The following is a 17,395-nucleotide window of genomic DNA, read 5'->3' as shown; positions in this document are numbered from 1 at the left end:
CTCTCTTTAAAGACTGGAAATATTTTTAAGCCTACATAGAAGCAGGTAAACGTAAGATTACTCTGTCTTTTTGTGTTGTCTTTGTCTTCTTCAGTGTTTCACTTCCTGTTCGTTAGCCATTCTCTAGTAACAATAACATGCTCTGTTCTTAATCCTGGGTGTGGTGCTCTTATGCTACTGCAAAATCTATAAATTTTTAATAAGGACTTGGAATGTTGGCTGATACACACTCTGTTTAGTCATTACATCTGTAAGTCTTCTATTCATATAAGTTTTGTTAGTGTTGCTTTATGCCTAAGTTTCTATTTCTGTTTTTGTTTTAAGAAAGTGAGACTGAATATTCTAGGGGTGACGTTATCCTTGGAAATAGCCACATATAACTTGGTTCTACATCTAAGAAACTATTCTATGTCAATTTTTCTTCAGCTTATATGGCTGGCATATTGCATATTTATTAATTCATTAGCTGGTTATCTGGATTCTTTATTGTTTGTCTGAAAGATGCAGGCACAGTTGAGTGCAGTGAAATCTATGTTATCCTTTAAGCTGCTCCGCATTTTCTGGTGTTTACAAAGAGCTAGGAAATATCAGGTACCACAATGCCATCTCCTTCCAGCTCAGCTTCCTTGTGCTGGATAGACAGACAAATTTCTTTAAACATGAAATGTAAAAATCAAGAAGCAGTGGCAGGTAAGTGCCAATTTGAGCTTTAATATTTCAGCAGAATAATACGTAGCAGTTTTTAACTCTCCAGCCATTCTAGTGTGTCCCAGCATGTTACTTGGCTTCTCTCTAAGAATTTCATTTATGCAAGATCCATTTCCTCTGTACTAACACCAGTTGTGTAATTGTTTGCTTATTACCACAAGTTACAAGGAAGCCCAGTAAGTACAGTTTGGGCTGTAGAACAAAACATTGACTGGCTTCTAGAAGGAAAAAAAAGGGAGGATGAGAATGAAAGGACCACCAAGGGTGTGTAACCAAATACTAGGAATCGGGCACACTGCTGTGCAGTACAGAGGGAATAACTGTTTCTGCTAATGGTGAAGGTGTAAGGAATGAGACACTTAGAGACTGCTGAAAAATGTTGTGGCCTTGTGTAAATTAAGGCTGCAAGGAGATTTTTTTCTGGTTGGTCAGTTGGCTGTCTCTGAAACAGTGTGCCAGTTTGGTGAGTGTAACATGTGCTGCTTGAGCACTGAGCAGTAGCAGGGCTTTCAGTGCATGTAAGCAAACATCAAGAATAGGGCTGGTGGTGGTCTGCCTGTTGCTTTTGTTTAGACATCCATTTGTTTCTCCAGCTAGAGGACCTCCATATCTGGCCACACAGCAGGAGCCAAGTATTGATGTGAACCAACATTTGGCTGTGCCCATGTGGGGGGGGGGGTCCCCATGCCAGGGGTATGTGTGTGCCCAGGACAGGGCTGCAGAGCCCTGGCCCCGCACTGCCATGGGCTTGCTTCTGCTCCCTTCCCCTCCACTCTGGATGCAGCGAGTCTGTGAGCCAGGGATGCCTCTGGCACACGGGGTCACAGACCAAATGCAGGAGAGTGGAGCAAGGGAGCAGGTGGGTGTGGAAGGAGACAGACATGGGAGTTTCAGTCAGCCTGAATGTGCCTGGCACAATAGGTTTGCACGTCCTTAGGCAGCCTCCTGCTGCTCCAGAAGCCAGACTTAACTCTTATACTCTTTACTCCTTCTTCTGCCAGCCAACCAGGGAGACTAGTTAGTACTTTTTTTTACTCCTGTGGTGTTAATGTTTGTGTCATGCATTTGTTTTCTGTGAGGGCTTACTGGAGGAGGACCTGCCCAGTGAAGTCCTCATAGAGCTGTCCTCAAGAGTTAATCTTCTAGTTTGGTTACAGGATGGATGAAAAGGCTAGAAGCATTTTAGATAGAGTTTTGCTCATTTTGTTAGCAGTTTGTTGCCTAAGAGAAACAGGAGGCATCTCAAGAGGACCTACAGGAACCAAAGATTTAATATGAAGGCTGTAAAGTGCTATGTTTAACAAATAGTAAAATGAGCATAGATCTGATCTGGTTTGGGATGCTGAAACCTCGATTTGTAAATAACTATATTGCAGATGTAAAGAGAGTGTTAAAAAAACCCAAAAAATGAAAATAAACCCAACACAAAAACCAACACATTTTCCTGATGGTTTTGTCTTTCAGAATCTGCACAGATTTACTCACATTCCATCAGGGAAGTGCTTGGATCGCTCCGAAGTCCTCCATCAAGTTTTCATTTCAGAGTGTGACTCCAGTAAAGCAACACAAAAATGGGAAATGAACAACATCCTTAGTGTGTAGACAGACAAAACCTACCTACTGACGCATTCATTTGTACAGGACTGAAAATAGCCTGAAAACTGCTGCAGTTATTAACTTTGTACAGCTGTGAGCCTCCTGGCTTGGATGAAGGACATAGAGGAACTGTGATTATTACAATAACATTATCATCCGCAGTTAATGTTTACAAAACTGCTTTACCTTAAACTCTGTAGATGTTTACATCTTTTTGTTTCAAGATGTTGGTAAATTAATGTGCTGTTAGCTATGGTTCATAGGAACATAGTTAAAAGCGTTGTCGTCTTCTTTGGGATTACACTCAGGGGTCTGAAGGCAGTTTTTTTACACACACTTGAAAAGGTTGTAGTAATCAGATTTTCATAGAACTTGGTGATTATCAACCTGTTGTATATTTTTATTTAATTTTACATCTTACTAAGCACTGCCACAGGTTATTAGCCAGGGTGGCCTTCTCTCACAGTCATGCTGCTTTTTTGGAAGATGAATTTCAACATATTTAGTGCCTCTTTCATTTCTCTCTTTCACAAGGAAAGCATTTGTTGGAAATTTACAGTGGGTTGTTCTGAGCTGTCACCAGGGGTAGGGACCAACTGTACCACCCTATGTAATTACTGTGCTAATGAAGACAAATTTCTATTGCCAGTTTGGCTGCTCTGCTCCAGCTGAATGCTTGGTATGGTGGAAGGAAGACTGTCAAGTTTAGTGCTAATGTGGTACAATTTGATGGAGGTAAGCACCCTCATGAATCCAGTTAAGAATTTATAAGCACTAATTTGCTTGTTTAAACCATGCCTTACATAAAAATAATTTAAATCAACAACAACAACAAACAAGCTGCACAATTGTGTAAAACTTGGAAAGAATCAACTATTTCATTTATACTGCTATTTTAAATGGAAATCACTTAGAGGTGGACTAAAACTTTTAATTAGGGAAAAAACATCCAGCTACTTAACACATCTGCGTAATTCATCACAAGGACATCTGTCAGCCAGTTTGGGTGCCAGATTTAGATTCCAAAAGAGAAATGGAAATCTTGAAATGACACTTGTTCATACTAATTTTCTTGTTATTTCTGTCATTCACAACTTCTCCAGAGGGATTGCAAACACGAAAAGCCAACTGCTTGGTGCTATAGTGTACAGAGTAGAATGTGAAGAAGTTGTTTCTAAAAATGTTCTGGAAAGGAGTTGATGGAAACTCCTTTAGGAATATAAATATTCACTCTGAACGAATAGAGAAGTGGATAGGAAATGACTTATCCTCACTTCCTTTCTCTAGATTTTGTAACTTAAATGTTGACATCAGTGTACTGATTCCATAACTGTTATCCCTGTAACGTGTCACACAATTAAGTACGACTAAATACTTCCCTGAAGTCTAGACTAGCATTGCATGCAGTTTCCATTGATGTTAACAAGGGTTATGTATCATATTTGGTGACAGAGTTGGATCTTTATAGGGCTGTCAGCACTGATCTATTTGGGATCTTTCCTAGTTTCTTTAAACTTCTCATCTATCCTTAAAAGCTATGGAAAATAGAAAATAAAGGAGGGAGAAACTGGGAAGAAAAATGAAAAGAAGGTTTTGTGCTGGTACTTGTTCCTAGTGTGTGTGAAAACTGACTCCATTTGTGTGTTGGGTAGATTAATTTAATCATACAACTATGCATAAGAGAAAGAATGGTGGCACATAAATTGTGCGGGTGTGCGTTTTAAATGGGTATTATGTGCAATTCATTGAAAGCTGATGCTGTATGTGAGTATGAATCTGTATGTGAGACTGAAACCTTACAAAACATGAGATCATAAGAAACTGTTGCTGTAATGAGTTTTTCCTACTATAGCTGGCTTGGAAAAAAATAATTCCCATATTCTTGCTTTGTAAGTTGATGATAATATCACTATGCATTTCTACATATTTTATAAATTTGATTTATGCAGATTTTGATACACTGTATGTTTCTGTAGAAATTGTATAAATCTTTAAAAAATTTATTAGGGAAAAATCTGGGAAACCTATGTATATCTTACCCATGGGTTGCTTGTTTTTTAGGTGAAGTAAATAAAATATTTGAATTTTTTGTTTTACTATACTTTTGCAGAGTAAAAATTGTTTATTATCTTTATAGAAACTCCCATATCTCAAAATCTAGAAAACTTCAATGTTGCAAACTTAAAAATATTAAATGACGTTTATTTTAATTTTTATCTAGGTACCTTTTGTTGCATCTGTGGGGACTCAGGTTTTTTCCCAGTGAAATGAAAGCCTAAATTCCCACTGAGAACTGCCACATGGACATATTTGGATTTTTGTATCATCCACCCTGATATAATTGGGTAGATTTAATATGCTCATAGAAAATGAACTTGAGAGTAGAACCAAAGGCCATGTCTAGTTTGTAATGTTTTTACTGTGTCTTATCTTAGTACATTTATGCTTCCACCATGTTTCAACCAAACCACCATGTTTCAAGAAACATGTTTCAGCCAAACTTTATTTTTTCCTCAGAAGGTTCCTTAGCAAAGGAGGATTTAATTAAATCAGGGCATGAAAGAGACAAATTCTAAGAGCAAGCCTAAGTGCTGAAATCTATAGGGCTTTTTTTTACAAATGGGATTCTTGCTTGCCAGCCATACCTGTCAGAGAACTTTTGAGTATTCAGATTTCAAAAGGCTCTTTTGACAAAACCCTGGAGTTATAACACAGACTATTCACATAGGCAACACCCTTTTATGTATGGAAACAGGGACTGACAGGAAGGAGGGGACATCTCTCTTTAGTACCAGAGATCCTGGCACCAGGAGAACCTGCAGCACGCTTAGGACAGTACCAAAGACATTGTCCCCACTGATGGATTTCTAGAATCAGTGCATTCTCTTTCCCTACTGCCAGTCAATCTCCTTCACTACTGCCTGCTTCTTCCATACCATTTGCCTCCAAACTGCAGTCCTTAAAGCTAAAACCTATCAACTTACTGCTCTAAAACTACATCAAGAAACTTGAGATCTATTACACCATGCCAGAGATGTTAAAATTTTATGCTTAACTCTTGATCTGTGAGCCTTCTTGCAAGAAAAAGCAAAGCATACCACTACCTGTAAAAACACAAAAGAGACTTTGGTAGATTTTGTTGTTTATAAAGTACAATTTTCCTTTTACTTTAAAAAACATCAAATTGTGCAAGAATCTATGGAGGCAAAGTAATAAGGAGAGTTTGAGAACATGAAGAAGAAATTATCTACACTTTTGAACATAAACTTTATTTCTGTAAATTCATTTATTGTTTGTTCCCTGATGGTGAGCTTAGATCCACCAACTGAAATAGGTGAAAAGAAATAAAGGAAAACAAATTGGCAATTTTTTCTATTTCTGATTGTTCTCATTGCTATGAAAGGCATGAGAATACTAGGTCTTGCTGTGTTCTGAAATTTTATCCTGTTTACTTTAATGACAATAATCTGAGAAGTGTCAGTGGTTATCTTCCAGGGTAATATGTATTTTCAGGGAGCATCAGAAGTGGTTGCCAGCATTTGGTACTCTAGCTGTTGACTTTACTTACCCTGCAAGCCTACCCAGCTCCCGCAATGTCTGTAAATTGTGTAGCTTGGCTGGCACTACATAAAAGGACTCTATATGTAGAATTAATCTAGTTGGAGAAAGTGATAGGCTGTCAAAAAAAAGTTGGGTGATTTTGGTTCCCTTGGGTTTTGAATAAAACCCAAAGCATAAACTGTAAGTGACCCCTGAAGTCTGAAACCAGTTTGGCCCTCCTGTCATGGGGGCCTCACTCACTGCTGCCCCAGGTGTGTGCCCTGGTGTGAGCTGTCCCCCTCGTCACACCCTCAGCTGTGCCAGCTGCTGTGGAGCCCAGAAAAGCAGGAAGAAGTGTTCTTATGGATTTTACATCCCAGTAACCCAGGCAATGGTTAGTAACCTTTGCTTTTTAAAATCTTAGAAATCTGATGTGTTCTGTATATGGAGGAACTAATGAAGTGTTCTCCAGGACCACATAATGTGGGGCCTGGTGGTATTAAAACTAAGGTGTCTGCATAGCCCTTGGGATTTTTACCTCATTGCACTGCTCTGTGGCTTTTCTGAACAAGAGTGTGGATGGAGACTCTCCAGCAAAGCAGTGGTCTGTGGTGGCTGATGGGTCTGAACTGACTGATGAAAAACCCATGTTCCTTCAGTCAACAGGTCAGTGAAGGTGACAAGCATCCAAGTCTGTAAGGAGGAGTTAGAGCTGCTGAAACATCAAGATGAAAAGGTTTGTTTGCATGTTAGAGCCCTACTTTTTCCTACTAATTTGCTTCACGGAGAAGAAACACTATTGTTTTAGGGACAGGAACAGTGCCCTCTCTAAAGTGGAGTGCAGCTAAAGCAGGGCTGAGGGCTGAGTGTGTCCAGCAGCTCTCATGAATATAATCACTCAGTGTGAAAGCAGATCTGCCTCCAGTGATCTAATATTCAAATGATGTTTCTTGTGCTAGAGTAATGTCTCCTGCACAAAAGAAAAAAATAAAAATAAAAGAAACAGAAAGGTAGGAGAAGCTCTAACTCATAATGAAAAACAAACAAACTAATGCCTGAGATGAGCATGATGGCAATAGCAGCCTTCTGGCTGAACATCCCTGGGAAAGGGAAAATGAATGGAGATATGATATTTTACTTCCCTGGAAAGGGCTGCTGGTGGCAGTGTGTGTCAACTAAGAAGGCAGCATGCCCAGAGTTCTGTTTAGCTACAGCCTTCAGATGAAGAAGTAAGGCTTGGAATGGGCTTTCCAAACCACGTGAAGGCACTAAGGTAGAAATAGGAATTAAATACAGCCTTTCCCCTTGAAATTTGTGGGAGGATTTCCTCAGGAAAATAATGTATCTTTCTAGAAACGCTGACATTAGACAGGAGTAGGTCATTGAGTACAATGTCTGCTGAATCATCTGTGTGTGGGGGTGCCTGTTCCCTGAGTTAGAGCTGCCACGGGAAACAGCGTTAGCACTTGTGGGAAACAGCTGGGCCAGAGCCATGGAGACTGGAACTGGCATTTCTGAGGGCTGGTGGTGAAAACACCCACTGCAAGCTGGTGAAAACACCTCTTTATACAGCCAGGCACTTTGTCCCACTGTGTCATTCTGCGCAGGAGACCCTGAGCCCTGCCTGGCAGCCTGAAGCTTTGCCAGCCTGAGCCTGCTGATGGCTGCAGCACCTTGCCAGAGCCCTCAAGGCCATCACAATGACAGCTACAAATGCAGGTTTTGTGTTTTTATTTCTGAGACAGCAGAAACTGTGGAAGAAAGCAGAACTGGATGAAAGTAGAAGCCTTCTGGAAGATTCTTTTAAGTTCCTAAGAAGCAGAGCTCTGGGAAAGCTGACCAAGAGAAAAAGCATGCCCAGCTCTGGAAGGCTTCTAGTCATGCTGCTCCTTCGATTGCACTGAGGAATGCACTGAAGTCCTGCCTGTCCTGAAGATGCCAAGGAACCTCTAGAGACACACCTAATCAACCTGGCAATGGAAAGGAAAGCTGTCTATCCTACCATCTGGGAGAGAAGGTAAGATGGTGTGAGGTGTTGCTGAGGAAAACTATTTCAGTAACCCTGTAGCAGAGTGGGGTCTGGTTACTATTGATACTAAAACTTTTGAGGATAAAGTAATGTTGAATGGGCCATTTCCAGCTGGAGATAAGCACTCCTGGGTTTTTTTTTTCCTGTAACATTATCCCATTATCTTCCAAGTCAGTATGAGAAAAATGGTGCCCACATTCCAGAATTTTCATGGGCAAGCTGAAAAATATTTTGAATTAGGATAAAAACTGAACATAACATTAAGCACAAGCAAGATCAGATCAGAAGTCCAGGTAGCACAGGAGCCTATCCCACTCAGAGGTCAGAAGGATCAGTGTGGTCAAAGAGTACAGGGCAGTGAAAGGATACTGCAAGGATACTTGTCTAACCTTGTCTCTGCTTCTGGCATGATACAATTCAAACACTTTCTGACTAGAAATGGCGTTTCTCTTTAATAGTATAGAATTTCTCCAACTGCTGCTTCAGTTTAGGCAGACTTTAGTCATGTGTCATCTGATTTATGCAAAAATTTTTAATGTTTCTGAAGAGGCATGCTGGCTCTGCAGTGTACTCCGCTCCTGTGACAAATCAGTGAGATACAGGTGAACTATGAAGGCTTGTTAAAGGTCTTAATTCCTGAAGGGATAGTCAGTGCTAGGTCCTTGCAGAGTTCAACCTATCAGGAGCTGGTTTCAAGGTAGCAGCACTGACAAGAACATCAATAACCGCTCATTTTTCAAAGGGCTTTTCAGAATGTTGTGGTCTTGTCCATACAAACATCATTCCTCCTGCTCTGCTGAAGAAATTATTTATGGGTACAAATTTTACCATTAGACGTTTGGGCCAGGAAATACTGACAATAGCCATACAACTTACCAGTGGAACCCTGGATCTGCTGGCTATAAAGATTTTTCTAGTGGTTGACTTCATATTCAGTCCTGGAATATCATGAGCCTCTCCACCACTGAGGCTAAGGGAGATAGTTGGTTTCAGGATGTCAGGATAATCAGAGCAGTATACAGGTTCACTTACTAGTTGGTGCTGGCCTGTGACAATTAAGTAGTTTGAGGAATTTGTGTAGGGAATCATCTTTTTTATCAGGTAGATCTGAATCTTCTGCTATTCCACAGTTAGGAGACTTAATGTATCCCTGAAGGGCTGTGTGCATTGGAGAATGCAGCAGTGAGCTCAACATCTGGGCTCTGTTATGGGATTCTTGACACTGGATTCAAATCATGGAAAAGCAGATGGATTGTGATGCAGCTCATACAAGAGGCCCAGCAATTTCTGGAAATGCAAAGCTTGCTGGCCAAACACTTAGATATTTCAGGATGTGTAAAGAAATAGAAGCCAAAATGAGAAAATAAACAGAAAAATAAATCTATACTAAGTCAAGTGAAGTGAGATCAGCAACTCTGACTACCACAGCAAATAATCCATCACTGAACAATATGTACTGGATTATGTATCAATGTTATAGACCAGATGCCTATGATAAACTGTTATGGAAAAGTTCAATACATCATGGGCTAATCAAAGGTAAAACTCTTATTTCTTTTTTTTTGTGTGTGTGTGTGTGTGATTTTCTCTCTACAATCATTTGCAACTTCATTAGTGTTCTAGGAGTTTTAAAGCCTATATATACTGAATATATACAGTTCCCAGGTCTGTAGCTATTCTAATCAAGACACCCATACACACACACACACACATGCGTATTTACGACTTTCCAGACCATAGGTTTAGCTTTGGAAAAATAAGACCAGCTTTGTAAATAGGCTTTGTTCTTCAGTGACCTAAGCAAAAGGAAACCTTCTAGATCTCTACGAAAATGATTAGGCAATGCTGAATATTTGTTTTGTTTGTGACTCTTTTACCTGATGATGCCTAACATGCTATTTGCTTTCCTGGCAAAAATTCATTATATCGTCACAGAATTATCTGTTACAGCTCCAGCATCTCCTCTAGATTAATGTAATATTACCCCATATTGCCCATAACTTGAATATTAGGCCTGCTTTCCCCCCTTCACGTGTGATAGGGGAGCACACATTAACATGTAATACAATTTATACTAACACCATGTTTCACCTGCTGGTTTTACTGTTCTGTCACTTCAGGCCGCAGGCTGGCTTTGCAGATCTTCACTGTTAGCTCTTGTTATTCATGCAAGATCTTCCATGGTGACTTTTTTCTTTTATGAGAAGTAGACCAGAAAAGGTCAAGTAGATAAACCTACCTAATCTCCTTTACTTTAAGGTTCACAGATTTCTTCAAAGAATATTTACAGCTCTATGGAACATGATTTCCTCTTATGAAATCACAAGTTCTATTTAGCCATTTGTCCAGCAGTTCTCAGCTATACTGTGCCTCCTACCAACTTGTCATATGGACATTTCTTGTCTGAAGCTCTCTGCATCTCCACAGAATGTTTTCTAAACATTAGCATCTTATTTGTGACCTTCCATTCATTTAGTACTTAAAACAGTTTTAAGTGAAAAAATATAAAGTACGGTTCAAAGTTCAGCCATTTCATCACTTGAATTTCCTTAGAACTCTTGGATAAATACCATCTGCTCTATCATTTTGTTTCAAGTTCTTTTACACTTGTATTTGAGACAGATGCTTCGCCATGCCTCTTCCATTAAAAAATTTTGTCATGAAAACTGCCTGAAACCCCTCTACAAGGTTAAAAAAGTTTTTATTTTTCTAGACATTGCTACTGTATCTTGAGCATGCATTGTCCCTGGGACAGTTTGGCAGCCGCTTTGGTTCTATGGGTGCACAGGCTTTGGATGATTTAATTTTCTTCCTAATAGCTGGTACAGTGCTGTGTATTGGATTTAGGGGAGGATAATGTTGATTTAATTGTCACTGAGCAGTGTTTACACTTAGTCAAGGACTTTTCAGCTTCTTATGCTGACCTGACAGCGAGGAGGCTGGGAGTGCACAGGGAGCTGGAAAGGGATGCAGCTGGGACTGGTGAGCTCCACCACTGACCAAATAGACATACAATGCCATAAGAGTCAGCATATAACTAGGGTGAAAGCTGCCTGAAGGACACTCTTTGGAAACCGGCTGAGCATTATTTGGTTGCTTTTCACTTGCATCTCCATTTGCATTTTTTTAATCTTTTTGTTATTTTCCTTTTTAGTATAATTTGTTATTTATTATTATTTTTTTTCAATTATGAAGCTGCTTCTATCTCAAGGCATGAGTTTACTTACTGTTACCCTTCCAGTTCTCCCCCTCATCCTACTGTTTGGAGGAGTGACTGGCTGTGTGAGGTTTGGTTGCTGGTTGGAGTTCAGACACGACAGATGTGTTTGAAAGTTGTTCATCTGTTTTCTCATGTTGCTCTGATGCTCTTTTGCTTTGCCACATGTTGTTGTGTCTGGTCTGTTGATGTGCAGGGGTTTTTTTGGCTTACAGGTTTAGAAATAACTTGAACTTCCTAAAAACTGTTTTCCTACATTTGTTATTCTCTCATTCTTCCTCTTTATCCACCTCAGACTTCATTTTGGTGGTCTTTTGTCTGCTTTACTGTGTGGGATGTCTTTATGCTGAACATGTAGTGAAATGTGAGAGTTCTTCCCAGTGCCTCCAACCATTTTGGGTAAAACTTTCAGTTTGGGTTTTAGACCTCCCAGCTCACCTCCAGTGAGTTATTTCATAAGTTTGTCCGTATCGAGCAGTAATGTGAAAAACTAATTTAGCTTTTCTTCTATGGCCTTATTTTTACTGAACATTCCCCTTACACTTTGATTACTTATTGTCCTTTCAAGCAAGTGCTCACAGATGGGCATTACATGAACTCCTGGACCTGACACATCATACATTTTAAAGCTTAATTTGAAAGCAGTAATTTTCATGTACTCTTTTCCACTTGCCTTTATACTGAACATTCTTCTTGCAAGAAGGACAAAATATGGGTTTTTGAAAAAAAAAATCTTATCTTTATTCATGACATTGTTCTCAGTTGATAGATCAGCCTGATGCAGAGTTTTTGGTTTGCAACTTGTAAAGACACCTGAAGGGTTATATTTTGTTTCAATTTAAAAAAAATTGATTCAAAAAATCAAATTAGTCAATGTACTCTGACTTTACCCCTTCACTGCAGAAAATTTAAATAATGTTATCAGAAAGAGGTCATGAAGCATCACTTTTCTGCCCAGGGAGAGAATGTTAGAAGTGAGAGGACATGGTGCTGTATTTCTCCAGGGAAGTCTGAACAGGATGTGGTAATGAGATTAGCATGATTTTGGATACACACTATAACAGGGAATTGCCTCTAGATAGAAGAATTTCTGAGTTAAGGATACAGGTGCTGTAGGACTGCAAATTCTACAGTAAAAAATGTTCTTGAGCACTGGAGGTGCTGTCCTGCCTCTCACTTCTGGTGTATGCCTGCGGCTTCAGGAAATCTGAGCCTGAAAAATGGAGCCATTGATCTCACCTGTGCCAAGTTATCTCTGGCAGGTCCAGCACGGAAAACAGCAGGTAATCCTTCTGATGCCACTTAAATATCTCAGGGGCAGCGTGGGGACGAAAAAGCAACTCTGGGTTTCTAAGGGTCTCAAAGATTAACACCTACTCCAGTATAAAAATATTTGAATTGCCTTTACAGTTACTCACTTTCCATGCTTATAAGAATATACTGTTTTTCTCAAGCCTCTTGTTTCAGAGTGCTGTTATCTTTGACCTACCCAGTGACATTTATCATAGTAATGTCCTGAAAACACTTTTTATCTCACACACAGTACAATGATGGGACACAAATGTACTTCGTAAGCTAATGGACAATAGGGACGCATTTTAAACAAAATCTTGGAAGCCTGCCCTTTATATTACTTAATTTTTTAGACATTACACATTTCAGGGCTGGGCTTTTCAAGGGCTAATAAAAGTTATTTCCTGGTATTTAGCTCAACAAATTAAACTTGAGCTATTTAGTTTAGCTATAGGATCTCAAATTCCCCAGTCAAAAATACTGTTAGGTACCTAGATCTAAGCATTTATATGTATTAAAGTAAAATATAAAGTAAAAGCCAAGAAATAGTATAACTGTTACAACCACGAACAGGAACGTATCAGGAACACTTGTTCTATACAAATGCCTTCTTTCTGCAGGAATCTACTGGCATGTGTGGAGGTAACGTTCCAACATTTTTCATGCTGTTCTGCAAGCCGTGTATGAGAAGCCAGTAATACCAGAGCCAGGGGGAGAGGGAGGGAGTAGCAACATCTGGGAAGACATGGCTCTAACCACATCTGTCTTATAGCCAAGCCAGTGACCCTGAGCTCTGGAAGGGAAAGTTTCAAACACTCACTCATTATCAGCTACCATGCCAAAACAAAGGCCTGTGCTTTAGCAGTCTGGGGAAAGAAGATAACCCAGGAGTAATTATCAAGAATTTCACTACTTAAGGGATTTTTTTTTTTTTTTTTAACCCACAAGGTAACACAGGCAAAGCTACTGTAAGGAAAACATCAGTTTTAACTAGTGGCAGTGGGAGAGGAAATCAGTTAAAGGAGTTTAAGTGCCAGCAAAAGCTCCAGGAGTCAATGCTTAAGGGACTTGCCAGTTTTGCAGTAACAGCAAGAGCCAAAGAACACTGCACATTCCCACACAGGATTCCAGTACTCTGGGAGTGCCCAGCCTCCCAGAAACATCACGAACGCAGAAAGAATAATGTACAACATTTTATTACAAAACTGTTAAAAAAGTAATACAATGCAACAAAATACTACAAAATATAACATCAGCTATTAAGCTACCTTTATTTTACTTAGCTAGAAAGAAATACCTGACTATCAGTCACTGAATTTCAATAAAACCATTAAATATGCAGAAACAGTAGAAACATTCAACAACTTTTGTTTTTCCAAACCGAACTGTAGCAGCCCTTGGCTACTGCTTACATTATAAATTGAAGTCTCCCTACAAAGAACCACATTACCTATACACAATTCTGTACAGATTTTTATACTGAAGCTAACAATGAGCTGCACTTGAGTTCACATTCTTAGCAAAATATTGGATTCCAAGCATAAATCTTTACAGCAGGACATTCATTTATTCTTCATCCTCATCTTCTTCCTCCTCTTCCTCATCCTCTTCCTCTTCTTCCTCCTCCTCCTCTGGTTCTGCTTTCTTCTTAGATCCTGCAGGCCTACCAGGGCCTTTCTTTCCTGCATCACTCTTGCTCTTGGCACGATATGCTGCAATATCCTGCAAGAAAAATGCTTTTAAGTTGCTAGCAAAATAACACAGAAGACAAATCTGTACTGCTTTGGTATTTCAGTACTACTGTACTGCATAGGTCAGATACAGTGCATGCAAAAAAAAGCAGAATTTCCACCTTAGGACTTTCATGCTTAAATCTTTAAGCAAAAGAACATGCAATGCAGACAGTTTTAAGAATTTTATGACCATGGTGCTTTGGAGTCTGACTATATTTATTTTAGCAAGCAGATGACCTGTCTTCTGGTAGTAAGGCATCTTCCTGGTAAAATCTCTAGACATGCAAGACCTACATCCACGTTCACTGTAAGGGTTCCAGATACCTGCCCCACCACACCTTTCTACGTCTTCTAAAGGCTGAGGGAAAGCATGAAGAATTACAAGCCCCATATGGTGTGGGTTCAAGACACAAGTCAGATATTTACAGTGAGCTCCACAACTTTAATTTTGTTGTATTACTTTTACTGTACCTTTTCATACTTCTCCTTTAGTTTTGCAGCCTTCTGTTCATATGGCTGTTTATCTTTGGCCGACTGTTCAGACCACATTTCACCTAATTTCTTTGCTGTATCTCCAATAGACAAGCCAGGATGTTCATTCTTGATTTTCGGACGGTGTTCAGAACAGAAAAGGAAGAATGCAGATCTACATCAAGAGACAGTGATTAAAGTTAAGTATCAAGCTATTAGAATACTTTTTTTCTGTGGGGGGCAGGGAGTCATAGAAACACTCACGGTGGTCTTTTAGGAGCGTTCGGGTCCTTTTTCTTTCCCTTCTTCTCACCTTTGGGAGGAACATAGTTTTTCATCTCCCTGTCATAACGAGCTTTGTCTCCTTTAGCCATTTCTTCAAATTTTCCTTTTTCCTTGCTTGACATTGTCTGTGGACACACGGAGTGGAAAGAAGAGTCTGGATGAGATAAAGCAGCTGCTGACCCACTAACGCCTAAGCAGCAGCTGCTACAAGGGATCTTTTCCCAGCAGCCCGCAGCAGGGGCGGGGGCTGGTCCGGCAAGGGCTCAGCACGGCTCGGCCCTGCACGGCCCCGCTCACCTTCCACCGCTCCGAGCACTTCCGCGAGAACTCCGCGAAGTTGACGGACGAGTCCGGGTGCTTCTTCTTGTGCTCCTCGCGGCACGTCTGCACGAAGTAGGCGTACGAGGACATCTTGCCCCGCGGCTTGTTGGGGTCGCCTTTGCCCATGGCGAGGTCGGCGGCGGGTCCCTGAGGGAGGAGGTGGGCGGAGAGGCGGCGTGAGGCGGGGCCGCCCTCAGCCCGTTCCCGCCTCTCGCCGCCGGCGCCTTCCCGCCCCGGCGCGCCCGGCCCCGCCCCGCCGCCCCTCGGCCCGCTCCCCCCGCCGGGGCCGCGGCACCTCCCGCCGCCGGGCGCCTCTCCCGCCCCCCGCGGCGCTGCGGCGGGCAGCCCGCCCGGCCGTGCCCCGGCCCTCCCCGCCGGGGTCGGAGCCGCCGCCGCCCTCCCGGCCACACCCGCCCGCCAGGAATCCTCCCCTCAGCCCCGGGCGTGCTGCCCGCCGCGGGAGCCCCTCGCTGCCTCTGCGCCCGGGACCGCCGCTGGTGTCCGCTCCTGCCCGCTCTCCCTCCGTCCCTCCCGGCGTGCTGACGCTCGGCGGGCGCGCGGTGCTTGCCTGGCTGAGCGGAGCGGGGCGGGCGGCGCGGGGCTCTGCTGCCTCAGGCGCTGCTGCCGAATGGTGCCGGCCGCGCACTTACCGCCTCTTGTTTTCCGCGGCTCTGCCCGCCACAGCAACCCGAGCCGCGGCGCCCGACGGCCCGCCCCGCCGCCGCCCATTGGCTGCCGCGCCGGTTCAAACTGCCCGCAGCTCCGCCCCCTGGCGCGGGAGCCGGGCGGGATTGGCTGCCTGCCGCTCTGGCGTCAGCGGCCGGGCTGGACGAGCGCGAGGGGGTCGTTGGCGCTTATACCCGTTGGAACCGGTTGGGGTGAGGGAGCGGGGGGCGGGGCTGGGCGGAGCGCGCTGGGCGGTGATTGGGGGAGAGGGACGGTTTAAAAAACCGCGGGGGCCGCTGCCATTGGCCGGCGGGGGCTGCGGCCGATCTGATTGGGCGGGGCGCGGGGGCTGCAGCGTGGTTTAAAAATACAAAGGGCGCGGGGCTGGCGGCGGCCCCCTCGGCTCTGCCTGCCCGGCTCGGGGCCGACCGAGGCGGCAGCGCCGCCCTCTCCCTCCGTCCTTCCCTCCGTGCCGTGGGGTCTACGGGCAGCAGCGGCTGGCTGTAAAGCTGGGCTGAAAGTTGCGTTGCGGTGCCCAAGCGAGCCCCGTTCCTTGGAGCCCCAGCTGGCCCGCCCCGCCGTGGGGCAGGGGCTGCGGCGGAGCCCGCCCACGGCTCCAGTCCGGGTTCCCCACGGAAGGAGCGTGTCTGGGTTGTAGCGATCCCTGGGCAGAGAGCTCCCTTCTCCCGGGCTGGAGGGGTTTGGAGGAGCCCGGGCTGCCTGTGAGGGGCCGGTTTCCCTGCCCGGACCGCGGCATTGGCGCCGGCGCTGAGGAGGGAAGGTGCCGGCTCCCCGCGCTCGGTGCTCTCTGTCAAGTGCAGGCTGCAGCACTAGAAAGCCTGGGACCCAGTCTCGGTCGAACTGAGGTTTTAATGTAAAACACGCCCGTGCTTTGCTGCAATGCTTTCGAGTGTACCGCTAGCAGCAAATCTGGCCCTTTGGGTTTGCGGAGAAAATTGCATTTCTATACAGTTACTTATACTGCGATGTCACCCCAGACTACACTATACTGGTTTTGCTGACTTTGGTTTTCTTCTGTCTGATTATTTTCATCTAGTTCTCTACTTTGGATAGATATTCTTAGTAATCTAAGTGGGTTCTAACACTTGTTTTTTCAGGTGTAGTTTATAGCCCTAGTGAGAAGCATGTTATTACTTTGTTTACTGAAGATGTGGTGCATTCAGTAGAACTTTAATCATGTTACCCTTCCTCAATGGTAAGAAAAACAAATCCCTAAGCTATGTGAGAATATTGAGTAGCTGCAGGTGTGAGAGCGGTCAATGTCTTTATCTTCAGTCTCCCCCATTCAGAGTTGCTCAATATAAGAAGAACTTATCAGGTACAGTTCTTCAAGCCTTTCTTCTTTCCCTCTGACAAGTACAGGTTCATGTGGAACAATTCACTAATGTGGTACTAAATGCTTGCTTTTTATGTTTCTTTTTAAATTTTGTTTGTTTGCCCAAACTGCAGCCCTAAAAGCCAAAATCTGCTAAAGAGGGTAGTTGGGAGGTAAATTTAACAGATTATGCATGCCCT

General features: G+C 43.0%; 2 protein-coding genes across 4 annotated transcripts in view; one reads left to right on the top strand and one right to left on the bottom strand.

The window, feature by feature from the left end:
• Positions 1 to 4,405, top strand: part of GALNT7 (polypeptide N-acetylgalactosaminyltransferase 7) — a 70,649-nt gene extending 66,244 nt beyond the window's left edge. For both annotated transcript variants that reach the window (XM_030271345.4, XM_030271346.4), the window contains exon 12: positions 2,173 to 4,405. In XM_030271345.4, coding sequence (XP_030127205.4) covers positions 2,173 to 2,310 — 138 coding nt within the window. In that variant the 3' untranslated portion in view covers positions 2,311 to 4,405. The remainder of the gene's footprint in view (positions 1 to 2,172) is intronic.
• A 9,158-nt stretch (positions 4,406 to 13,563) lies between these two features.
• On the bottom strand, positions 13,564 to 15,978 carry HMGB2 (high mobility group box 2). 2 transcript variants are annotated; one of them, XM_030271349.2, is made up of 5 exons: positions 15,844 to 15,978; positions 15,170 to 15,340; positions 14,852 to 14,997; positions 14,588 to 14,762; positions 13,564 to 14,105 (listed from the first exon to the last, which is right to left on the bottom strand). In XM_030271349.2, exons 2-5 carry the CDS (start codon positions 15,317 to 15,319, stop codon positions 13,950 to 13,952), a joined length of 627 nt encoding a protein of 208 aa, XP_030127209.1. In that variant the 5' UTR covers positions 15,320 to 15,340; positions 15,844 to 15,978; the 3' UTR covers positions 13,564 to 13,949. The 2 variants fall into 2 exon arrangements, with proteins under 2 accessions (XP_030127209.1, XP_030127208.1); XM_030271348.2 differs by having other exon boundaries at positions 15,762 to 15,919.
• Positions 15,979 to 17,395: the final 1,417 nt, after the last annotated feature.

This window comes from Taeniopygia guttata, chromosome 4 (genome assembly GCF_048771995.1).
Source record: "Taeniopygia guttata chromosome 4, bTaeGut7.mat, whole genome shotgun sequence".
Lineage (NCBI taxonomy): Eukaryota > Metazoa > Chordata > Aves > Passeriformes > Estrildidae > Taeniopygia > Taeniopygia guttata.
The sequence above is the reverse complement of the archived record's forward strand: the minus strand, read 5'-3'. Positions and strand labels throughout refer to the sequence as shown.

Coding starts and splice junctions, on each gene's coding strand:
- HMGB2 (XM_030271349.2), bottom strand. CDS start 15,319: ATGGGCAAAGGCGACCCCAACAAGCCGCGGGGCAAGATGTCCTCGTAC. Junction 14,763..14,851: donor AACGCTCCTAAAAGACCACC/GTGAGTGTTTCT, acceptor CTCTTGATGTAG/ATCTGCATTCTTCCTTTTCT. Junction 14,106..14,587: donor TAAAGGAGAAGTATGAAAAG/GTACAGTAAAAG, acceptor TTTTTCTTGCAG/GATATTGCAGCATATCGTGC.